We start from the raw sequence: 19,919 nt of genomic DNA, 5'->3' as shown, positions 1-19,919 counted from the left end.
AACCTGATATTTTAATAAATCCAAGCAAACCATGCGCTTATTAGGCTGGAGGAAGGCACTACCTAAATCATAGCTAATGTATAACTATATGGAAATGTTTTACAGGCTGGGGGAAGGCTGACAGGGAAGAAACATTTTCACATATGTCCTTTAATCCCTTTATGTATCTTGTCAATGATGTAGTTGTTATTAAAATGAAAGAGACGCTCAGTGCAATTAGAAGGTAAAGCTCCGCACACACAGCAGGATATCTGTTGTTTAATGTCTTTGTAAGGAAACAACTACTGTTGCTCTCAGTATCCTAAAGAACGACGAACTGGATGAAACAGCACATCTGAAAAGGTGCTTATAGACGTAAACGCGGGGTTTATAAGGTCGAGCGTCAATCCAAAGCGTTGGTAACGGCCACAGAATCGAAATGGTGTTAATAAAACCACTGCTGGCCAGCTGAGGAGGTAGTGCCTTCTCGGTACCGCGCACAGCCTTGCGGTGCCTGCCCTGTATTTGGGAGAAGAGACACGCCCACCTTAATAAAGACTGGACCTTCTCTTCCAATCCAGACAAAAGGAGAGGACGGCAGATCCGCGGAGGCGCGCACCGAGTCGAGCATCTGTGCACCTTGGAGACGCCACGGGCTTGATCAGACGCGCAAGAAAGTACCGGCACAACGACGCACACGCCCTCCAGATCCACCTTTCAAACCCCAGAGCCGGCCAACTGTACTGTCTGAGGGCCGAAAAAAGGGAGTCTGAGCCCCGGTTCAAGCGCAGCCAGAACACCGTGTTCCCATGATGTCATACCTGTGGATCCTGCTATTAGGGAGCCTGCTGGCTGCAGGCGCCAAGGCACAAGGTAATGATTTATTTTCCAATTAGATCAGCCCAGTCTTCAGCTGTATGCAGACGTTTTTGTTCATTAACATGCACCTCAGATATCTATCTATCTATCTATCTATCTATCTATCTATCTATCTATCTATCTATCTAACCATCTATCTGTCTTTCTCTCCGTCCGTCTGTCTTTCTATTAGTCATCTTCATCTCACTCTATTTTTCCCACATTCGCACTCCTCCACTGCCAGTCCAATTTCTCATCCATACATGCTTGTGTCTGTCTGTGGTTGTGCGCGACTGGGTCTCTTTTGCCAGTCTGTCTGTCTGTCTGTCTGTCTGTCTTCCTGTCGGCATGTCAGTTCAATTCACCTTTCTGCAGTCTGATTGTCTTAATCTCTTCCGATCACATGAATAAAAACAGCTCTGCACCCGTCATCCGTGCTGTGATTGTTCATGCCTCTGCAGCCCAGAGATTATTAGGTGTGTCATATAATGTGGCCATATCTTTTTGGACATGAGTTTTAGCCTAAAAGGGTGTGGTAAACCCTTTGTCCTTACATAAATATTTTCTTCTTATTTTCTTTTTCTTTTTCTTTTTATCCTCCTTTCCTCTTGTGTGTTTATCTGCCTCTTTGCATCCCTGTCACTTTTTAAATCTCCATTCTTTGTTTTTTTTTTCTTCTCTGTATCTTCATTTTGTGCTTCTCTCCTCTTCCTTCGTTTTCAGCAGGCCCATGGGTCCCTGCCCTTCCCCGCGGCACATACAGTAATTTCAGATTTTCAAATAAAACTCAGAGGGAGAGAAAGGAAGCATTAAGGAAAACACAGACGCCGTTAAGACAGAGGGGAAACTGGAAGGGAAGTTGGATGAAGATAAAAGGGAAACGTTGCAGCCCTTTCAGAGGGAAAAGCGAGAGATGTGGAGGGAGTGGATGAGTGAGAGAGACACTTTTCTTTTGAGTAGACATTAACAGTGAGCCTCATCATCATTATGCAAACAGACTTTCCGTTGAACGTTGGTTCGTTGGGGATGTGATTGGGGGTAAACTCACTCCACCGGTTTACTTTTTATTACCAGACAAGAGCGGAACCACCCACTCAAACACACACACTCAAACACACACACTCACACACACACACACACACACACACACACACACACACACACACACACACACACACACACACATATTCTCTCTCTTTCTTTCTCTTTGCCACACTCACTTCTTTCCCCCTGCTTGCTGAACTGAATCCTTTCTCTAAGGCGTTGGTGTACTTTGGTGTGGGAAATCCTGTGTGTTTGCCTTGAGTGTATACACCACTTCGTGGCTACACTGAAAAAAGTTGAGGTGTTAAGTGAGTCACACGTGTGCTCATCAAGTACGGTGTGTGTGAGCTATGTAAGTGAAGGATAGGGAGTGTCTGGGTAACTAGATCCAGCTCCAGCTGTAGACAACACCCAACACACACAACTAGTTTCAGCACTTTCCTCTTCCCCAGGGCCCTCAGCATCTGTGTGTGTGTGAAAGTGTGTTTGAAAGTGTGTGGGAGGGTGTGGGCTATAACTTTAAGGTACAGAGCATGTGGGAGTATGGGAGTGCTTAATTTGTGTGTGTGTGTGTGTCTTAGAGGCAGATAAAGGCATCAGAAAAAGAGCTGTGTGATGTGTATGGTGTGTGTGTGTGTGTGTGTGTGTGTGCAGACTTGTCCATGTTTACATTTTAAACTACCAAAACATAAATCACTCTTGTTGGATAAGTGAAACACACACATTCTCTCTCTCTCTCTCTCTCTCTCTCTCTCACACACACACACACACACTCACTCTCACTGTCTCCTCCCATGGGGGGAAGTTTTAAGGTGTACATGATTGAGGTAAACACAGCACTTTGTCCTACAAACACACAATAAGATCATACCTCACAGAACAATGGTTTGTGGCAGTGCAGTTGTATCGCCTGACACACACACACACACACACATACAGTTTCTGGCTTACTGTTACAGGGAAGAGCTTGCCTATAGGTTACAAGCACATGCATGTACACACATCATTAGTCATCCAACTGCACACCTCACGCAATCTCACGGCAGGAGCCAAAAGAGCCTGAAAACGAAGGTCCTCTCCCTTTGGCATTGATATCATGCCTCAGACTCCAATTTATGTAATGTGGACTGGGCAGTTCTCCGTGTTACATAACTAAAAGTGCAATGAATTTACTTCTTTGTTCTTTTGTGATTTCCCAAAAAGGAGAATATGACAGGAACAAATTTACTTTTCAGCCTATGAGGAAGTGGCAGCGGTTGCCAGGGTAATAGGTGATGTCATATGTCACCTCATCATTAACATTGAAATCAAGCACCACTACAGTTCTATGAAGTGTAAGAAACTTCAAGTGCAGCTTTTGTGCTGTATTGGCCAACATTGTGTAACTTGCTAAAAGTGCTTACTGATTTAATGCATGTTTATATTGTTCATAATTTGTTGCCCCAGCCTTCATCTGTTTTAGTATGTTCTGAGGCTCTGCTTACTCAAGAAATGCTCATCGTGATGGGACATTCAGCGAAAAAGGCACAGCTGTATTTTCCTGTTAAGAATAAAACTACTCTCTTTACATCTGCAGGGGGAGAATATCACGATTAGCTCTCAAAAACCTTTGCAAATTGCTTTTTGGCATACATATGTATCATATCACACTATTAAGACATTTTTGGGTCATTTCTTTTCACTTAAAGTTTACAATATGGAATTAAACTCAGTCAGTAAAATTTTAGGTTACAATGAATGTTTGTCTGTTGCGGCGATTGTTTTCTGTCCCCTCACACACCAAAATGAATGTTAAAGTTCAGGTCAAAGGGAACACGGTAGTTCGTCCCTTGTGTTAAATGCACCGTTGGCTTCCTTTTCAAGAGTCAGATGAGAAGATCGATACCGCTCTTGTTTCTTTACAGTAAATATGAAGCCGACACCTGTAAACTTAGTTGAAACCCTGAAAACAAGAAAACAGCAAGCTGCTCCACTGGTTCTGTCCATAGGCACACCTGCCAACACCTCTGAAGCTTGCAAGTTAGTTTATTTTACATGATTGTTAACTTCGATAAACTCAGTCATGGCAAGAGAAATTACTACGCCCGGTCAACATTAACGCTCTGTCACCCCTCTGATGAGGTTTAACATGTTAATTTGTGAATTTCAGAGGTGTTGGTAGGAGGATTTTCTTACCTTTGAACAGGCCAGCTGTTTTCTCCTGTTTTCATTATGTCCTTGTGCTAAGCTAAGCTAAAGGCTCCTGGCTTTCCCTCGGTATTTATGGAACAGACAGTGAAAGTGACATCAATCTCCTTATCTAATTCTCAGCAAAATGAAGAAATAAATAGCGAGCGGATGCAGATAATTCAGTAGCTATTAAAGTGATCTACACTCTTCATTAGCTACACTGATAAAATTGAATCCAAACAGCTCAGCCACAAATTTTTACAAAGGTAATAATGTTTTATCAATACCAACTATATATTTAATACAGAATAGATTGTGGCTCATTACATCCTGTGCCTGGCAAATGTGTTAATCGATCCACCAAGCCACTTGATGGCATTTTAAAAGAACAAAATGTAACTGAAGATCAGATGTTTTCCCACATGTGTAAACTGGTTTGATTTAGAGTTTTCCAGAGTTTTTCTCTGGGGGCCTTTTTGCCATTTTACCACTGCACATGCTGCACAGTGTACAATAGCGTGCAGCCATGTCAGAGACATGCAGATGACTCATCAGCCTCAAGGGGAAGCAGTGGCAGAGAAACAAAGGGAGTTAAGAGTTTCGTAGAGAAAGAACGAGAGAGGAAAGAGGCAAGACAGACTTAAGTAAGGGAAGGAGGGAGAGGGGTTTGTGTGTGCACCAATTTGTCTCACTGCTGCACTAACACAAAACAGGCTTACTCAAAGTGCGAGAGTGAGTGTGAACTTGCCCGTGCACATGAACCTTTACGTGTGTGCCAACATGTGGTTGTTTGTATGTTTGGACTGAAAGGGTAGGAGAAACTGTTTTTATGAGGTTGTTCGCATATGTGTGTGTTTTGGTTGGTTGGTAGGTGGGTGGGGGGATGTATGGCTGTGTGTTTGTAGTGGAAGTAGTTAGAGGAGGAAGTGGCAAACTGATAGATGGGAACAGAATGTTCTATGGAAGGGCAAGAGAAAGAGGGAGTCTTTATCGGGCACACACGCACGCACGAGTTGCATGAGAGCCACATACTTCATACACATGTGCATGTAAGCACAATGCCCACTCATTTACACATGTCCCATGTATGAAAACAAACACACACACTCATATGATCAACATCAGAGATCCCCTTCTGACAAATGAACAACAAAATGTGTGCAGAAGTCAAGATGCGCTTTTGCATTATTTATAGTTTTGTCCAGTTTTTTATGTTTTATCACAAGCATGAAGAGAGCGTAAGAGAAACAACCATACAAACAGCTCCTGGACTCACACATGTAGGCCCACAAACAGCTCGAAGCCGTTAGAAAAATCAAACTGATTGGTGTTTGTCTTGGACACCAAGTTGGTACAGTGACATTCACCGGAAAAACAGGGATATGGAGAAACAAAGAGTGTCTGTGCGTGAGCGCATATGTGGTGTGTGTTCAGCCATGCTTGTGTGCACTTACTTCTCTGTGAATGGATCTTGTTTCTGGTGTGTGTTTTTGTGTGTTTGAAAGGATCCAGGGTGTCACCGGTGCTGCTCGCCTCCAGAGAATTTACGGTGTGATGGAAATACTTCAGATGTGTTCGTGCCGATCCCCCTCAAGGCTTCACTGACTCTGATACAATCTCACTTGGCAAGCGCACTGATCTGTCATTGCAGTCTCACTTGCCAAAGAGCATCTGCTAAAAAAGATGAATCATTTTCTGTGAGAATGTAAAGAAAGACTGATTGGCCAGAGAAGTCTTATTAAGTAATAAGATTGATATATCTCATTTTTCACTCTCATTTTGTTGTAGTATTTGGCACCCATCTTGCCTTCTCCTTTTTCCTTCTTCTTAGTCCATTCCAATCACAGTTTTGCCAGAAGAAAGTGCAACACCCACTCAGGCTATAATAATTTCTAGATGGCTATATGTCTTAGTTAATAGTTTGGACGTGTATTTGGAAGAAGGCAATGCCCGGATGAACCAGCATCAGGGCGCTGCTGAAATCAGCAGAGAACGAACAAGTCGGAGCACACTTTGCTGTTTCAGCTGCTCACATGCAACAGGGGAATCTCACAGCACGGCTCAAGCACACACAAACACCACGGTCCTCTCACACACAGAGTGACAAAGACACGCTCTTTGTATTTTCTCATTAGTACTGACTCGCAATGCCAGTGCTGAGGTCGGGAGTTCGTATGATGTTGAGGCAGCTCAGATGTGATCAATGCGTCTGTCATCCAGTTCTGGCAGGGGAGTTAACATCAGGCACCAATCAGATCAGGGTGTGGCTGCGTGTGTGTGTGTGTGTGTGTGTGTGTGTCGGTGGTGAGGTAGTTATGTCAGAGAATGTGTTGAAACCACAACGTCATAATGAACATTCAGTCAGATGATTTTAATAGTTGTAAAAGGTAACAGATGGATGCACTTTTTAAATGACCAATTACACTGTCTCTACCAGCCTTTAAGTGCTGTTGCTATGATTTTAAGTTAGAATTATAATATTTCTGCTTATTTATGACACAAAATATTGGTCATTATAGTCAGTTTTAGGGACGTTGTGCTGTCAAATTGCATAAGGTGAATTTTTGGTCGTGGTGTCTTCCATGTTCTGTCATTTCAAAAGAGGAAATGAAAGTTGCACTGGTTTCTGTGAGTGGTGGGATATTCATTTCAGCAGCAAGGTTTTTGAAATTCAAATGTCTCAGCAGGCAGTTCATCAGCATGCTTCCCCACCCATTATTCTTTAATATAACTTTCTTTCTTGTCATATCTGTGTAGATGATGCTGACCAAACAGCCCCTGAGGGAGACCCAGTGCCACAGGATGAAGGAGATCCTGATGCTGACCAGAAACCTGAGGTGAAGAAAGGACATATTTCAAAATCAGGCTGTCTTTTAGCTCAGTAAAGGTTGTGGATGTCTGATGCAATGTCTGTCGGAGAAATGGATCTGTGAATGTACGGTATGTTGAAAAACAGATAGCTGAATAAGTGGACGTCCAAATAATTCCTTGGTGTAAACTACAAACATTCTTGTCTTCAGGCCTACATACTCACTCCAAACTCTGATAAACTTTTATCTGTGGTTATCAGTGGTTTGACCCTCTCGAAACAGCTCTACTGACATAATAAATACTTTTCACCAACTTTCAGGGCCCACATTCAGGTCAAGGCCACCTGAATTGTTTATTGTTTCAGAGTCACAGTCTCTCAGTTCAATCTTCATCTAGTCAAGGTCACCGAGGCCGTCGTTTGATAAGCCAAGATGGAGAAAATGGCTGAATGTGTGCCTCATGTTAGTTTTTGTCTGGGTATAGAAAGTTTTATGTAGGATAATTTTATTGGCTTGAAATAAAATGGCAGCTGTGTGACTCTGACCTTTTCTATCTGACATATGAGCTTGTATTGCAACATACAAAGGAGTTCTTAGTAAAAGAAAGAGATGGTTAGTGATCATACCCCCCCAACCAGATGTAGCTAAGAGGGAATGTTGTTAGAAATTTGTTTTGCCCAAACAACAACTTTATGTAAATGTCACTTCAAGAGATATATATGTTATGCTCAATACAGGAACAACCACCAATGGTGACTGAGCCTGAGTCCAATGCTGATCCTGAAGCCGAAACTCCTGCTGATGGAGACACACAACCAGATCCTCCCTCTGATGGAGACACACAACCAGACCCTCCCTCTGATGGAGACACACAACCAGACCCTCCCTCTGATGGAGACACACAACCAGACCCTCCCTCTGATGGAGACGCACAACCAGATCCTACTTCGGATGGAGACGCTCAGCCAGATCCTACTTCGGATGGAGACGCTCAGCCAGATCCTACTTCTGATGGAGATGCTCAGCCAGATCCTACTTCTGATGGAGATGCACAGCCAGATCCTACTTCGGATGGAGACGCTCAGCCAGATCCTACTTCTGATGGGGACACTCAGCCAGATCCTACTTCTGATGTAGATGCACAGCCAGATCCTCCGTCTGATCCGGACGCTCAGCCAGATCCTACTTCTGATGTAGATGCACAACCAGATCCTCCTTCTGATGGAGACACAGACACAGATACTCCAAAAGGTGACCTTCTCTACTCTCTTAGTACAACACTCTGTACTCTCCTACACCAGCAGGGCTATTTTTATGCTGAGAATTAACAATAATTGCAATATCAAGAGCAAATCTAATCTACTGGTTCAGTATGAGGCCAGTCAGAGCCCCCCGAGGTTCGGCATTGGTTTCTTCCCATTTAGGTATTACATTACCTTCTGTTAATCACGTCAATGTGCCAAGGTGTGGCGAAATACTTTCTCGACCTCTGTGGTTTCACTTTCAGCTTACAACTAAGCAGTGCAATAACATAAGCCATCACAGCGCAGGATTTAATATGTTGAATAAATGGTGATCTAATACCTGCCTCTCTCTGGTTGACTGACTGGCCCAGAGCCTACAGCTGTTCCAACAGCTGATGAAGAGGAAACACCTTCCTCAAGCAGTGATGCTAAGCCTGCCCAGGAGGAGGTCAGTAACAGCTAAAGAAAATGTTAAACAACATCCTATTCAAACCTGCTTGAACAAATGCACTGTAATCTAACCAATTCTAGTCATAACACAGTGTACAGCACTGATATTGATATTGATATGCTATATAATACATTTTTAATAGAGTGGACCTGATGGCAATGCAGATCCAGCTGCAGCAGATAATGAGGAGGAACAAACTGATCCAGCTGCTGGTGCACAACCCACAGCAAATCCAGAACCAGAAATAGTACCAGCGGTCAGATCAGGGGTGGAGGCCAATGCCCCCGCAGGTAAGAATAAATGTTTAGGTGGATATTTTGCACGCTCTTGCACACACTGACACATCACTGATACATGTCATTTATGGAGAAGCAGGAATTACCATGCTTGTTTCATGAACAGGATTTGTATGCTGCTCTTTATAAATGCACCGGAGACAGATAGTTTCTGTATAGGTAGATTGCTAAGTCTTATTTCCAGGTTGTTTTAGTTTAGCGAACCACAAACTGAGACCATAGGTATTTGACGAACTGCGAATGAGATTCAACAGCCATTTCTCTTTTTCTACAGTCTTTGATACAGAAACATGGCGCCACCTGTTCATTATGCAAAGCAGATTTTAAGTGTTTTTTTTTATCAAACCATGATTTTGTTCTTTGTCAACAGTTAGAGCAGAAGTTGGTGCACCAGAGTTAAATACGAAGAGTTTTTTGATTTTTTTCCCCTCGGCTGTCAGTTCTACCTAATGACTCTGCCACAGTATATAAACATCAACAACTGCTGGACAAATTACAAGGTGTACCACAAATAATTACTTGTATATCTGACTGACACCAGAACAACACAGTCAAAAAACTGTTTATTTCGGTAATAATGAATTCGCAAAGAAGCTAACTTGTTCAGTTGACGCCCCAGGCAGGCAAAAAATGTTGAAATCCCCTGAGTGAGAAATAGCTTGACAGTCTTTACAGTCATGCTCAAAGAGATTTTAAGGCTCCACTCACTGTGGATAATGTTTGAGCTAAACTGGCTGATTGCCTCTGTTGGGTATTTCCCCTCAAAATCAGACACTACACTCGCTCACTACAGTATTTGAAAACATATTAGATCTCCACTGTGTCATCATCTGACCCCAGGAATACTGACCCTTCATTTTGTGTTATCGGTCATTTGAAAAAATGTACATGTTCTACATTCATCAGATATCATGTGACATTTTGCTACAACTCCCAACTTTCCAGACAATTGAATGTGAAACAGATGTGCCTTTCTATTAAAAAGCATAAATTACTTAGGAAGGGTATGAGGTGGGATTCTCCCCACCCAGTTTTACTTCCTGAATTATGGGCGGCATGGGGTAAGGAAGCCTCCCAAATTATCTCGACGTAATTTTATTACAACCAAAATATCATCCTTTTTTCTTTTATCTCTTGTTTTACAAATTTGATTTCTTGCTTTCTCCCTTTTATGCTTATCTAATTTCAGCATTTCCTGTTCCAAATTGTGTTGTTGTGTGCCTTTACCTGCTTTATAGCAGCACATCCTCCTTTCCCTCATTCAACAACTGTAACTTTATGTCTGGCCGGTCATTTGCTTTTCTACGGACGTGTCACAACTAAGAAAGGGAGGTTGCTGTTCAATGTCAAGGAAATGGTCTCTGTGGAAGATGTCTTCCATGTAATAAATGGCAGGGGAACATTTCCTTGTGTGGTTTAAAAAGGGTTGAGAAATGGAAAGAGAGATAAGAAAGGAGAGGAGAGGAGTGAATGGGGAGGGGAGGATAAGTACAGGAACAGTGAGGTGTAAAAACAAAGAGGAAAGAGATAAAGAGAGAAGCAAAGGGAGAGAGAAGAGAGGAGAAGGTGATGAAGTTAATCGAAAGGCCAGAGAAGTACAGAAGAAGACAAGGTTCTTAGCAGATAAGTAAAACTTGGATCAAAAATGGTTTCATTACTTAACATTCATGTACTCATCGGTGACAAATGGTGCGTCACAATGCTTGTTCTCTTTATGATTTAGCATTGTGGTGAAAAGGTCGGTCACTGGGTAATTGTGCCTCAGCTGTGAAGTAATTCAGCGATCCTACCTCGCCCTGCCCAGCCTAAAACTGTTTGTACACTGACTGAAGTCACTTGGGTTTTCCCCGCAGTGAATACAGAGTCAGGCTCAAGTATTGTTCCTGTCAAAACTAGTTCACAAGATCACTGAGGCGCCCAGCAGGTAGTGTTTCAGGACACCCTTGCAGGACATTTTCTAGGGCCCACGAGGGACTGAAGTGGGGAGTGCTTCGATGGTAGCTCATGTTACCATTAAATAGTTTAACATGGAACGCTGCAGTTAGTATAGCATGTTAGAGAGATGACGCAGTGTTGGGGAACCTCTGGAAGATATCCATTTTGGGCGGGGACAGGGGAAAAGAAAATATTGCATTTCTGTCACCAGTGATGTCATATTATATTTTCAGGTGCTGGATTTGACCTGAGCCATGCTCTACCAGAAAACTCTGCAGGGGACACCCCATCACAGTCAGGAAACAGCGGCAGTTTGGAAAGTGGGGGTTAGTAGCTACTTATATCACTTGTTGCTGATTTTTTTGCAAGCAAGATCTTAAATTTTCCCTAAGTACATCAAGATACACGCAAAACCTTTGGGTACACAGTTAGAAGTTAAAAACAGGTACTGATGAAGGGATACTTCTGGTGTATTTTCTATTTTTATTATTTTCATCGACAACAGGATAGGATACAAAGAATTTGACCAAATTAATGGCAGACATACAAATCAAGTGAAATAAATATATGTAACATATGAAGAAGGTAGAGGTATTAAAAGATAAATACATGTTTGAAAGAGACAGAAATACTTGTAATAATTATCCAGAATTTTATTAGATTTTTCCCAATTTAAAAAAGCAGTAAATTGATGTATATTCAATGTAAAAATGTACTTTCTGGACCGTGTTTGAAACAGTGCAGTAGTGCAGTATAATTTGAAAGCCAGGCCTTCTCCAGTTTCTGTTCCATTTTTATGGAATTATAATCCCTTTCCTTGTAACAACAATCTTATGGATGCTTCCTTTATCACTTTTCATGCAGTATGAAACTCTTTGGAACAGTGAGATTAGCCCTCTTTAAGATAAGATAAGATGAACTTTATTGATTCCACAGAGGGGAAATTCACTTACCACAGCATCATCTCCTTTCTATGGAAAAAAATCATTACATTAACTCTTTGTGCTTGTTAGCCTAAAGTATTTTTTTTTCTCAGATGTTTTGACAAATACATACAAAATCCTAATAGTTCTTCTTGACAATACTTGCAAAAGTACAACAGGATGTGGACTTTGAGCTAATCTAATTTCTTTATAAATACCGAAATAAGTGACTTTATAAAAATGTAAACATGCAGCATAATTTAGTTAAATGTGTCATTAACTTTAGAGTGGTTTTAACACTGCCTTATGAGCTGTCACACCAAATTGAGAGGCAACCGTCTTTATGCATCTGGCGTTCCAGCTGAAGTCTGGCATGAAAACTACAAAGTTACACCTCCACTAAATCATTTGAAGCATGCGTTGCACTTCAAGACAGTACCTCATAGGCTGTGCATTTCTTGTTTTGTTTTTTGTTGTTGTTTGTTTGTTTTTTTTTATTGTAGGATATTGTAGGAGAGCCAATTGACCTGTTTTACCTCCCGAGTTGAGAAAGTTTAATCTCTAGACATTAAGCAATTTAAAAGCAAAGTTTCAACACTGATTTAGCCAGCACAGCTTCTCTCAACACTCACCTTTTATTCCCCACCCAAAAGCTGATTCATCTAAGTTGGTATAATCATTATAATCTAGTGAAAGGCGCTCGTTTTTAATGCCCTGTCATTAACAGCTTCGTCGAGTTGAAGCAAGTTGAGGGTAGTCGTGATGTCACAAGTTCATTCAAACTGCCAGTGGAGAAGGAGATAACAGGACTGTTTATCGAATTAAAGATCAGAGAGAGAGACACACAGAGGGTGTGTTTCTCCCTCAGATATATTATCTCTGTGGTGTTATAAAAGCTCCTCCAGGGACACATCACACGGGTTATGTGTGTGTGTGGTTAGGACTTAATTCTTGCAGGTTATGAACTACCACAAAGAAAATAATCTTGCTCTTCTTCTCTTCCGTCTTGTCCACAATGCGTTTTGTGCGTCATTAACACATTCAAGCTTGAAACAATAATTTTTTTCTCTCCACCCTCCTTTAATCATTTTCCTCCCTTTTCCTCTCCCTTTAGCACATTCTGCTGGCGCCACAGGAGATGGTAAGGCATTTGTTTTGTGTTCATGCCCAAAATGCGTAGATAAATGACAAAAATAATCACATCATGCCATCTTCAGTACACATTACACAAATCCTGGTCCGATGCAACAGCACCTTTGCAGCCACAGCACCTTTAGTGAGACTCCTATAGCTCTGAAACACACAGGATTTTACTGGCACATCTCAGACCTTAAAAACAGGATGCAATGGTCAGCAGAAAATTCTTAAGCAAAAAACTCTCCTGTTTTATTTTGGTCAAACAATGTTAGAAACTGTCTTTCTTTAAGAGCAGTTTAGTATTAATTTTCACATGTCGCCACGCTATATGCGATGGAAGCGATATTCACTTGACTTTGTTGTTGTCATTCCAGATATGTTTTACCACAAAGCATTACCGATAAAACCAGTATGTAAATGTTACTAACTGTGTGTGTGTGTGTGTGTGTCCTCTGTTCTGAACAGCAGACAAACCTGAAGGCCAAGGTGAGTTATCCTGCGTCCCTTTTTTTGTTTTGAACACAAGTCACGCTGCCCCAAACCGACATGCAGCATGAGCATTCCCCCGTATTGCCTCCTGTCATGTGAAGCGTTGGCAGGTGCAGCTGCTGCATGACATTTTACAAACGCTTGAACTTTCATTTAAACTTCAATAAGTGTCTTTGTATAAATTCATTAATGACAAGTTTGGGTGAAGGACAAAAATAGCGATTAGTGGTTGTGCCTTTAAATGGCAATGACTGAACTTTTTAAGTAACTCGTTCTAAAATTTGTAATGTGATTGTAATAAAAACTTTTTAAAAAGTGCTATAGGGAAGACTAGTGGGACTTAATGTCAAAGTCCTCAAAGAAAAACAGAACAATGCCTAAAAAAATCAGTAAAAGGCAACATTAAGGTAATGAAACTTGAGGTGAATGACTACAGTGAGTCTGTATTATACTTGATTCCAACAAAGATTGCTGTCTAGATTTAGACTGTAGTACAAATTATATTAGCAGTTGTGAAGACAAAGACACGGATACAGAAGAGATTTTTAACCAAGAGCGGATGTCTAAATACTTTGGTCATTTCAGCAACAGGAGAGTATCACGAGACAGTGTGCTAACTGTGTGCACTCATGCATATCACACAATCGGCAAAATTTAGCTTAAAAGCTGATACTGCATGTAAGTGGAATCATTGAGTACTTCTGAGTACACCAGCCGGACACATACAGCTGTGAAGTCAACATTTTCTAACAGGAAGCTTTTTGAAACAAGGATCCAGGCAGTCTGAGCTGACATAAATCCTATTGTAAAGCAGTCTGTCATGTCTCCCAGATGTATGTAGTTTAACAAACGTTTTGTGTTTTAAGTCAGTTGGTCAATTTGTGGCTCTTACTTTATCAGTGCGTCAGTCAGTCAGTCAACTTCATAAACCATGCTTAAAAAATCTAGTACTCGGGTAGTAAGTGGTAAGCTAGTAGGTACAAGTAAGTAATAATTACAGGTATAATTATCACTGCAGCTCTACCAGGTTTTCTCTGACCTTCCAGTCATGTAGCATATATAAATGTGATAAGGGTTATGTCTGCTGACCACATGTGGTTCCCATACACTGGTCTTTCCATAGTCCCAAAGTGCATCTTGTCTGTCAGTTTATCCCTTTATGTGTGTATGTGCACCTTATGTGCGTGTGTGTTTGTACGATCTTTTAGCCGAGACAAACTGGTGCGTCCGTGTTGTGGGTTCTGCCTTTGTGCACATGCATGTTCATACACATCTGCGCTCTTTATTTCCTCCCACTGACTCACCTCATTCTTCCATTTTATTGCACTTCATTTCGTGACTCATTTACATTTCGCCGGTTATCTTGAATTACATGAGTTCTTTGACTCATGCCTCTCCCTTGTTTTTTTTATGATCTTTTAACTTTGCTTATCACTGGATTTGCTGTACTCATTTATTCTTTTGTGTGTTACAACACCCCTTTTCCCCTCCATCTCTCTCTCTCTCTCTCTCTCTCTCTCTCTCTCTCTCTTTCTCCCTTGTGACTTCAGCATATCCTGCCATTATTACTCTGTGACCGAAGCCTTGACCGTCTTGACCGAAGCCACTGTGGGCACAATGAAGAGCCATTTGTATAAGAAGCATAAATGAGAACAATCCATACTATCAGATTTTTTGAATATTTTTGTCCCAGATTTAATTTAAGCAGCAAAGTTTGCACTGCCTCATGGTCTAATCTGTAATCTTCACAGTATATTCACAATATATCATGAAGTGAATAATTACATTTACTTTTGCACTGGTATTACCATTGCTGTATAATATAGTAATATATAGTATATAGTATATACTATATATTACTATATTACAGTACTTTGCTAAAAATACTTACTGGTTTTACTTTGATTAGATATTTAATGCAGGATTTTTAGTGGAGTATTTTTAAAGGATTTTATCCTGGTCACTATTGTAGCTTTAATGTGTGCTGTCGCTGTAAATGCTTTCAGGGGTCTAAATTACAGGATAGATTAGAACATGCTGGAACAAGATGATCTCTCTCCCCCTCTCTTTCTCTTTCCTCTTTCTCACACTCTCCCTTTGACACACACACACACACACACATTATGTCATGCCATTGAGCCTTGCTGCTGAATTGCCATTCACTGTTCCCGCTGCAAAATGGCACCAAGCGGTAATAAGCGAACATTGCAAACTCCAAAAGCAGGGATCACACGGTCTGCTCAGTTTGGTATCATGGCAGACTGCTCTTAACGAACATGTTTAGAGCTCAAATGGCATGTCAGAAATGATACTGACAAACAGATTTCTAGCTCTGGTGTCAATTATCTTGTTTTGTTTGTTTCCCAAAGGGTCCGGTTCTGGATCTTTGGCAGGCATCCTGAGTGGAATTGTTGTGGCTGCAGTGGGAGCAGTTGCTGGATACTTCACCTATCAGAAGAAGAAACTGTGCTTCAAAAACAGACAGGGTAATTATCCTCTGGAGTAATTGACAAACAGCTAAATAACACCTGGCCGCTGTACGTAGGCTTGAAATTCAACTGGATTACATACAAAATTAGCTGCGAGCCAAGATTTTTCTTTTTCTCCTGCCATTTTGGCCTTTTAATCCAGCTACCAGCATATTTAATAGTGCCTTGCATTAGGCAGGCTCGAGTGCAGGTGTGTGTGTCTTTCCGAGCTCAGCAGTCTTTGTTGAAGATTCAGCAGACTCAGCTTTATCCCTTAGAACGTGCTACCGATTCAGCAAAGTTTTCATTTACAGACAACATGAACAGGAGACCACTGAGCTTAAGCAATGCAGGGCAAGAGTCAAATTCAGAATAAGGATCGTACTGTGGTGACAGCTGTTTATTTAACAAATTAGTTTAGCTTTTTTCCACTGCAAATCTCTCAGACAGGTCAGTCAGTATTCATGAGAGTGAATGATTCCTCCTCAGCAGTGGAGAGTAAGGACTGTAAATGATAGTGTAACCCACATGTACAGCCTGCAGCTGCTTCACCAACATCAAACGGATAGACTAGAGTAGACTGGAGCTTTAAACCAGAAAAAAAAAATTCACAATGGTGATAATAAGCAGTTAGAAGCGAGAAACAAGAGCATCCTCAGAATTTCCCTCTGGGTGTTTTTACTTTCATAATTTATGGTCAGTTCAGTCAGTGCTCATGAAATCCAAACTGACAGGTGATGATTCATCTGCTTCATTTTATCTTTCTGTGTTTTTGAATTAGAAGCAGATCCAGAAGCTGCACGCAAAGCTGACACAACAGAAGCTAACGCAGACCCCCAAGGTAGGACACAAGCACACACACACACACACACACACTTAAACAAATACCAACATGCATTTTGAGATTACACAAACACACAAGATAAACAAGTGTTTGTTTTTTTTTCACTATTTTGCAGTCCTCAGCAACCTGTTGAACTCCTCCTAGACCAGCAATGATCACATGACTGCCTGGACCAGCAATGGGCAAGCAAAGTGGCAATCTCACTGTTAGGCTCTGCTGTCTGTAGAGCTAAATTACTGTGAGGCCCCAGAGCAGGGCTGTGTGTGTGTGTTCTGTTTGTTTGAATGTGTGTGCATGTGTGTGTGTTGATCTGTGTGTATGAATGGGCATATGTACATTCATTCCTGTGTGTGCATATGTGTGGGGAAAAATGAGATGAGGTAGATAAGAAAAAGCAAGTAGATATATGTGAACCTTCGGGCTTTTATGATTGTTAGAACATAGGAATTTATGAAAATGATTGGTCAAACTTTCTACTTTAAACCAAATCCAACAACTTTTTTTAAGAGTGGACGATAAACAGATTAAATCTTAGATTAAGTCTGACCATGAGATGTCTAAATTAAAGAACTACTTATTTTTATTTTATTTCTATGGCTAATATTCAGCTCTAGTAATTCAGTGTGAATATAAACCAGTGACAGATATCGATGTTGTAGATGTTTAACTTTGTACTGGATTCTTAAAAGTGGATTTTTTGTCATTTTTCATTCTTTGAGCCACCCATATGATTTGTAAAATCCACCGGCACTGTAAAATAAAGCATTTTTGTCCTTTTTAATGTTGCTTCCTGCGGAATAAATGCAGGGTAGTCGGATAACAGGGGGATTCAGTACCTACCACTGTATTTCCAGGATTGTGGCTAGGAAAAATAGTACAGATTATAATCCTAGGATTCTGGGAATTGTCAGGTGGTCCAAGGTGTGTGTGTGTGTGTGTGTGTGTGTGTATTCAGTGGGCCACTAATGTCACAGTGTGTGCGTGTGTGTTTGTGTTTGTGCATGTGTCATTTTTGATGGGTGGAGGGGGCTTAGTTACAAATTCTGTTGGGTGACGACCACTTCTCCTCAGTCAGTTCAATAAATTACTTGTGGCATTTCAAATTAAACACACAACAATGCAAATGATCTCCCCACCTTTGAACATTTAAAGAATTTTTTTAACCATCGTAAGACGTACTGAGGTGAGTTGAAGTGAAGTGTAGTCCAACAATTTTTCTGTCGGTGGATGTATGTTCACTTGACATGGCCAAATTCAAAAGAGCTAACGCAGAAATGTAATAGACGTTGTTCTGATGTAGTGTGTGTCAGTCTTGTTGTGATGCAGTAATTTCTCCTCTATAGTGCCTTTTACTGACACATCCTGGCTTGGCCAATCCACAGACACACAGAGAGGAGAGCTGGGACAGGCAGAAGAGTAAATGAATGTATCAAAATACATGAGCAAGATAACTGAGGAATGTTTAATCAGCTCAGAAATGATCGATTCCCTGGTTGAAAAGTCTCATATATGTGAGGCTGTTACCTTATTGTGACATGTGTTCATATCGGGCCAGTTTGCTGTTTTGTTTCCAGTGTTTTATCCTCAACCAATATTGAATTCCAAACTCTTACCAGCCTCAGACGTAAAACTCTCCTCGCCGTGTGTCTCTTCGGTTGAGCAGGCCATTTGCTGTCACAGTGTTTTTGTATCATTCATATTTCCATTCACCTGTGATTTTTATAGGAGTTTTACATTTAGGCAACGTGAGGCAACTTGTTTACTGTGGTATTTTGTGATTATTATTGTGAAATGCCCCAGAAGCAGCGTTCCCAAAAAAAATAGTTTTGTTTTGGGGTTTTTTTGGGCCACTGTAGCACAAAAAAAACCCCCATTAAATTCTGAATGTCTTTTTGTTGCCTTGCAGTTTTGTACTTGCTCTACTCCCTTTAAACTTTGAAATGGGGTGATAGAGGTTGCGTCGTGCTGCAGTTCGTGCAAACTGTGTTACTTGTAAAGCACCATATAGCTGCAATACAGGACAGAGACTGTTGCTAACAGCCTAGCCTCAAGATGAGAAATATTAAAAGTCTGTGATGTCATATATCAATTAATCCTACTGTATAAACTGGGGGCTGGACACCGGGTCAAAGCTCTGTTTATAAATGCCTTATCCCGTATCCTGTGATAGACCGAATTTCTGAACAACACTGAACAGGAGGATCTGAAATCTCTTACTGCATCTGCTACAATTGTATGGAGTGATAATGCACAAAGTACCTGTTTCATAATAGAGCAAGCTTTCATATACAGCCACCGATGCCTTCAGAACAGAAAATACTCCTTTGAATGCAGTACCCACCCACTTCATCCAGTCCAGTAAGCATAATAGGAATCAATAAAAGCTCTCTGCTGTCCTGCAGTGCACATTCAGAAACCTTGCAGGGACTGATCTGATGGAAATGAGACTGAAAGAACAGTAAATCTGTAAAAATCTAACAAGGCCTGCTTGTGTTTCGAGCCCCATGGTCCAATCTACATTAAGTCCCAAGGCAGTCACATTCCCTGTAAACACAAATGATTGGAGCATCCGAGCAAGAATGTAAAACAAAGAAATCTTAGACTTCTTTGGGTCCTGAAGTGCACTTCTCAGATAATTTTAGGGCATCAATCATTGTGCTGACCAGTCCTGCCTTATAATGTCAACTCTTGAATACTCCAGCAAGGAAAACAAAGAACAGTGTCATCATCAGAAATCAAGATTGAATCAAGCCAGAGATGTTTTGCAAGTGATTTTGATCACATGATATCTATGGGAGAAGCACTTTCCTATCCTGTATACATCTTGATTCATTAATCATATAGATGATTCATTTCCTGATTTAGACTAGTGACTCTTCTTTTTTTTATTTAAACATTCTGTGTTTTTGTTTTGCGTAGAAACTGTCTTCTTTATTTTTGTCATCTGGCACTTGTGTTGTTCTTCTTGAATTGTGTAAATAACGTTTGAGGAGTCAATTAAACAGTTTTCGTGGGAGTCGGTGTTTCTTTTCCTCCCCCTGCCAAATATCTTTGTCTGGTGTGCATGTGTGTTTGGTTTTTTGCTATAATATCACACATGAATTTACCTTATTCAGCTCTTGGAAAGGTTAACAAAACTTTGTCTCAGTAGGTCTACTTGATGCTTTGCTGTCTTTTAAAGAATGATTTTCACGCGCTGGTATTGTTACAGTTAATACATAATTTATAGTCTTTTACTTCATAGGAAAACGCCTTCATGTTGTTAGTGCCTG

At 40.9% G+C, this 19,919-nt stretch overlaps 1 protein-coding gene across 3 annotated transcripts; it reads left to right on the top strand.

Moving 5' to 3' along the window:
* Positions 1–545: 545 nt before the first annotated feature.
* si:ch211-39i22.1 (clumping factor B) lies at positions 546–19,663 on the top strand. Of its 3 annotated transcripts, XM_046404436.1 has the most exons (12): positions 546–852; positions 6,808–6,887; positions 7,598–7,679; positions 7,710–8,111; positions 8,476–8,552; positions 8,698–8,845; positions 11,020–11,112; positions 12,824–12,850; positions 13,312–13,332; positions 15,705–15,821; positions 16,585–16,644; positions 16,763–19,663. In XM_046404436.1, the coding sequence occupies exons 1-12, from the start codon at positions 789–791 to the stop codon at positions 16,789–16,791; spliced, it is 1,200 nt and encodes a 399-aa protein (XP_046260392.1). In that variant the 5' UTR covers positions 546–788; the 3' UTR covers positions 16,792–19,663. The 3 variants fall into 3 exon arrangements, with proteins under 3 accessions (XP_046260392.1, XP_046260391.1, XP_046260389.1); XM_046404435.1 differs by having other exon boundaries at positions 7,598–8,111; positions 13,315–13,332; XM_046404433.1 differs by having other exon boundaries at positions 7,598–8,111.
* Positions 19,664–19,919: the final 256 nt, after the last annotated feature.

The sequence above is a fragment of the Scatophagus argus genome, chromosome 11, assembly GCF_020382885.2.
Source record: "Scatophagus argus isolate fScaArg1 chromosome 11, fScaArg1.pri, whole genome shotgun sequence".
NCBI lineage: Eukaryota > Metazoa > Chordata > Actinopteri > Scatophagidae > Scatophagus > Scatophagus argus.
This window is presented reverse-complemented; position numbering and strand designations above follow the sequence as displayed.

Excerpts from the sequence above, each read along its gene's own strand:
- si:ch211-39i22.1 (XM_046404433.1), top strand. The coding sequence starts at position 789 with ATGATGTCATACCTGTGGATCCTGCTATTAGGGAGCCTGCTGGCTGCA. Across the intron at positions 853-6,807 it reads TGCAGGCGCCAAGGCACAAG|ATGATGCTGACCAAACAGCC; the intron begins GTAATGATTTAT and ends ATATCTGTGTAG. Across the intron at positions 8,553-8,697 it reads CTAAGCCTGCCCAGGAGGAG|AGTGGACCTGATGGCAATGC; the intron begins GTCAGTAACAGC and ends CATTTTTAATAG.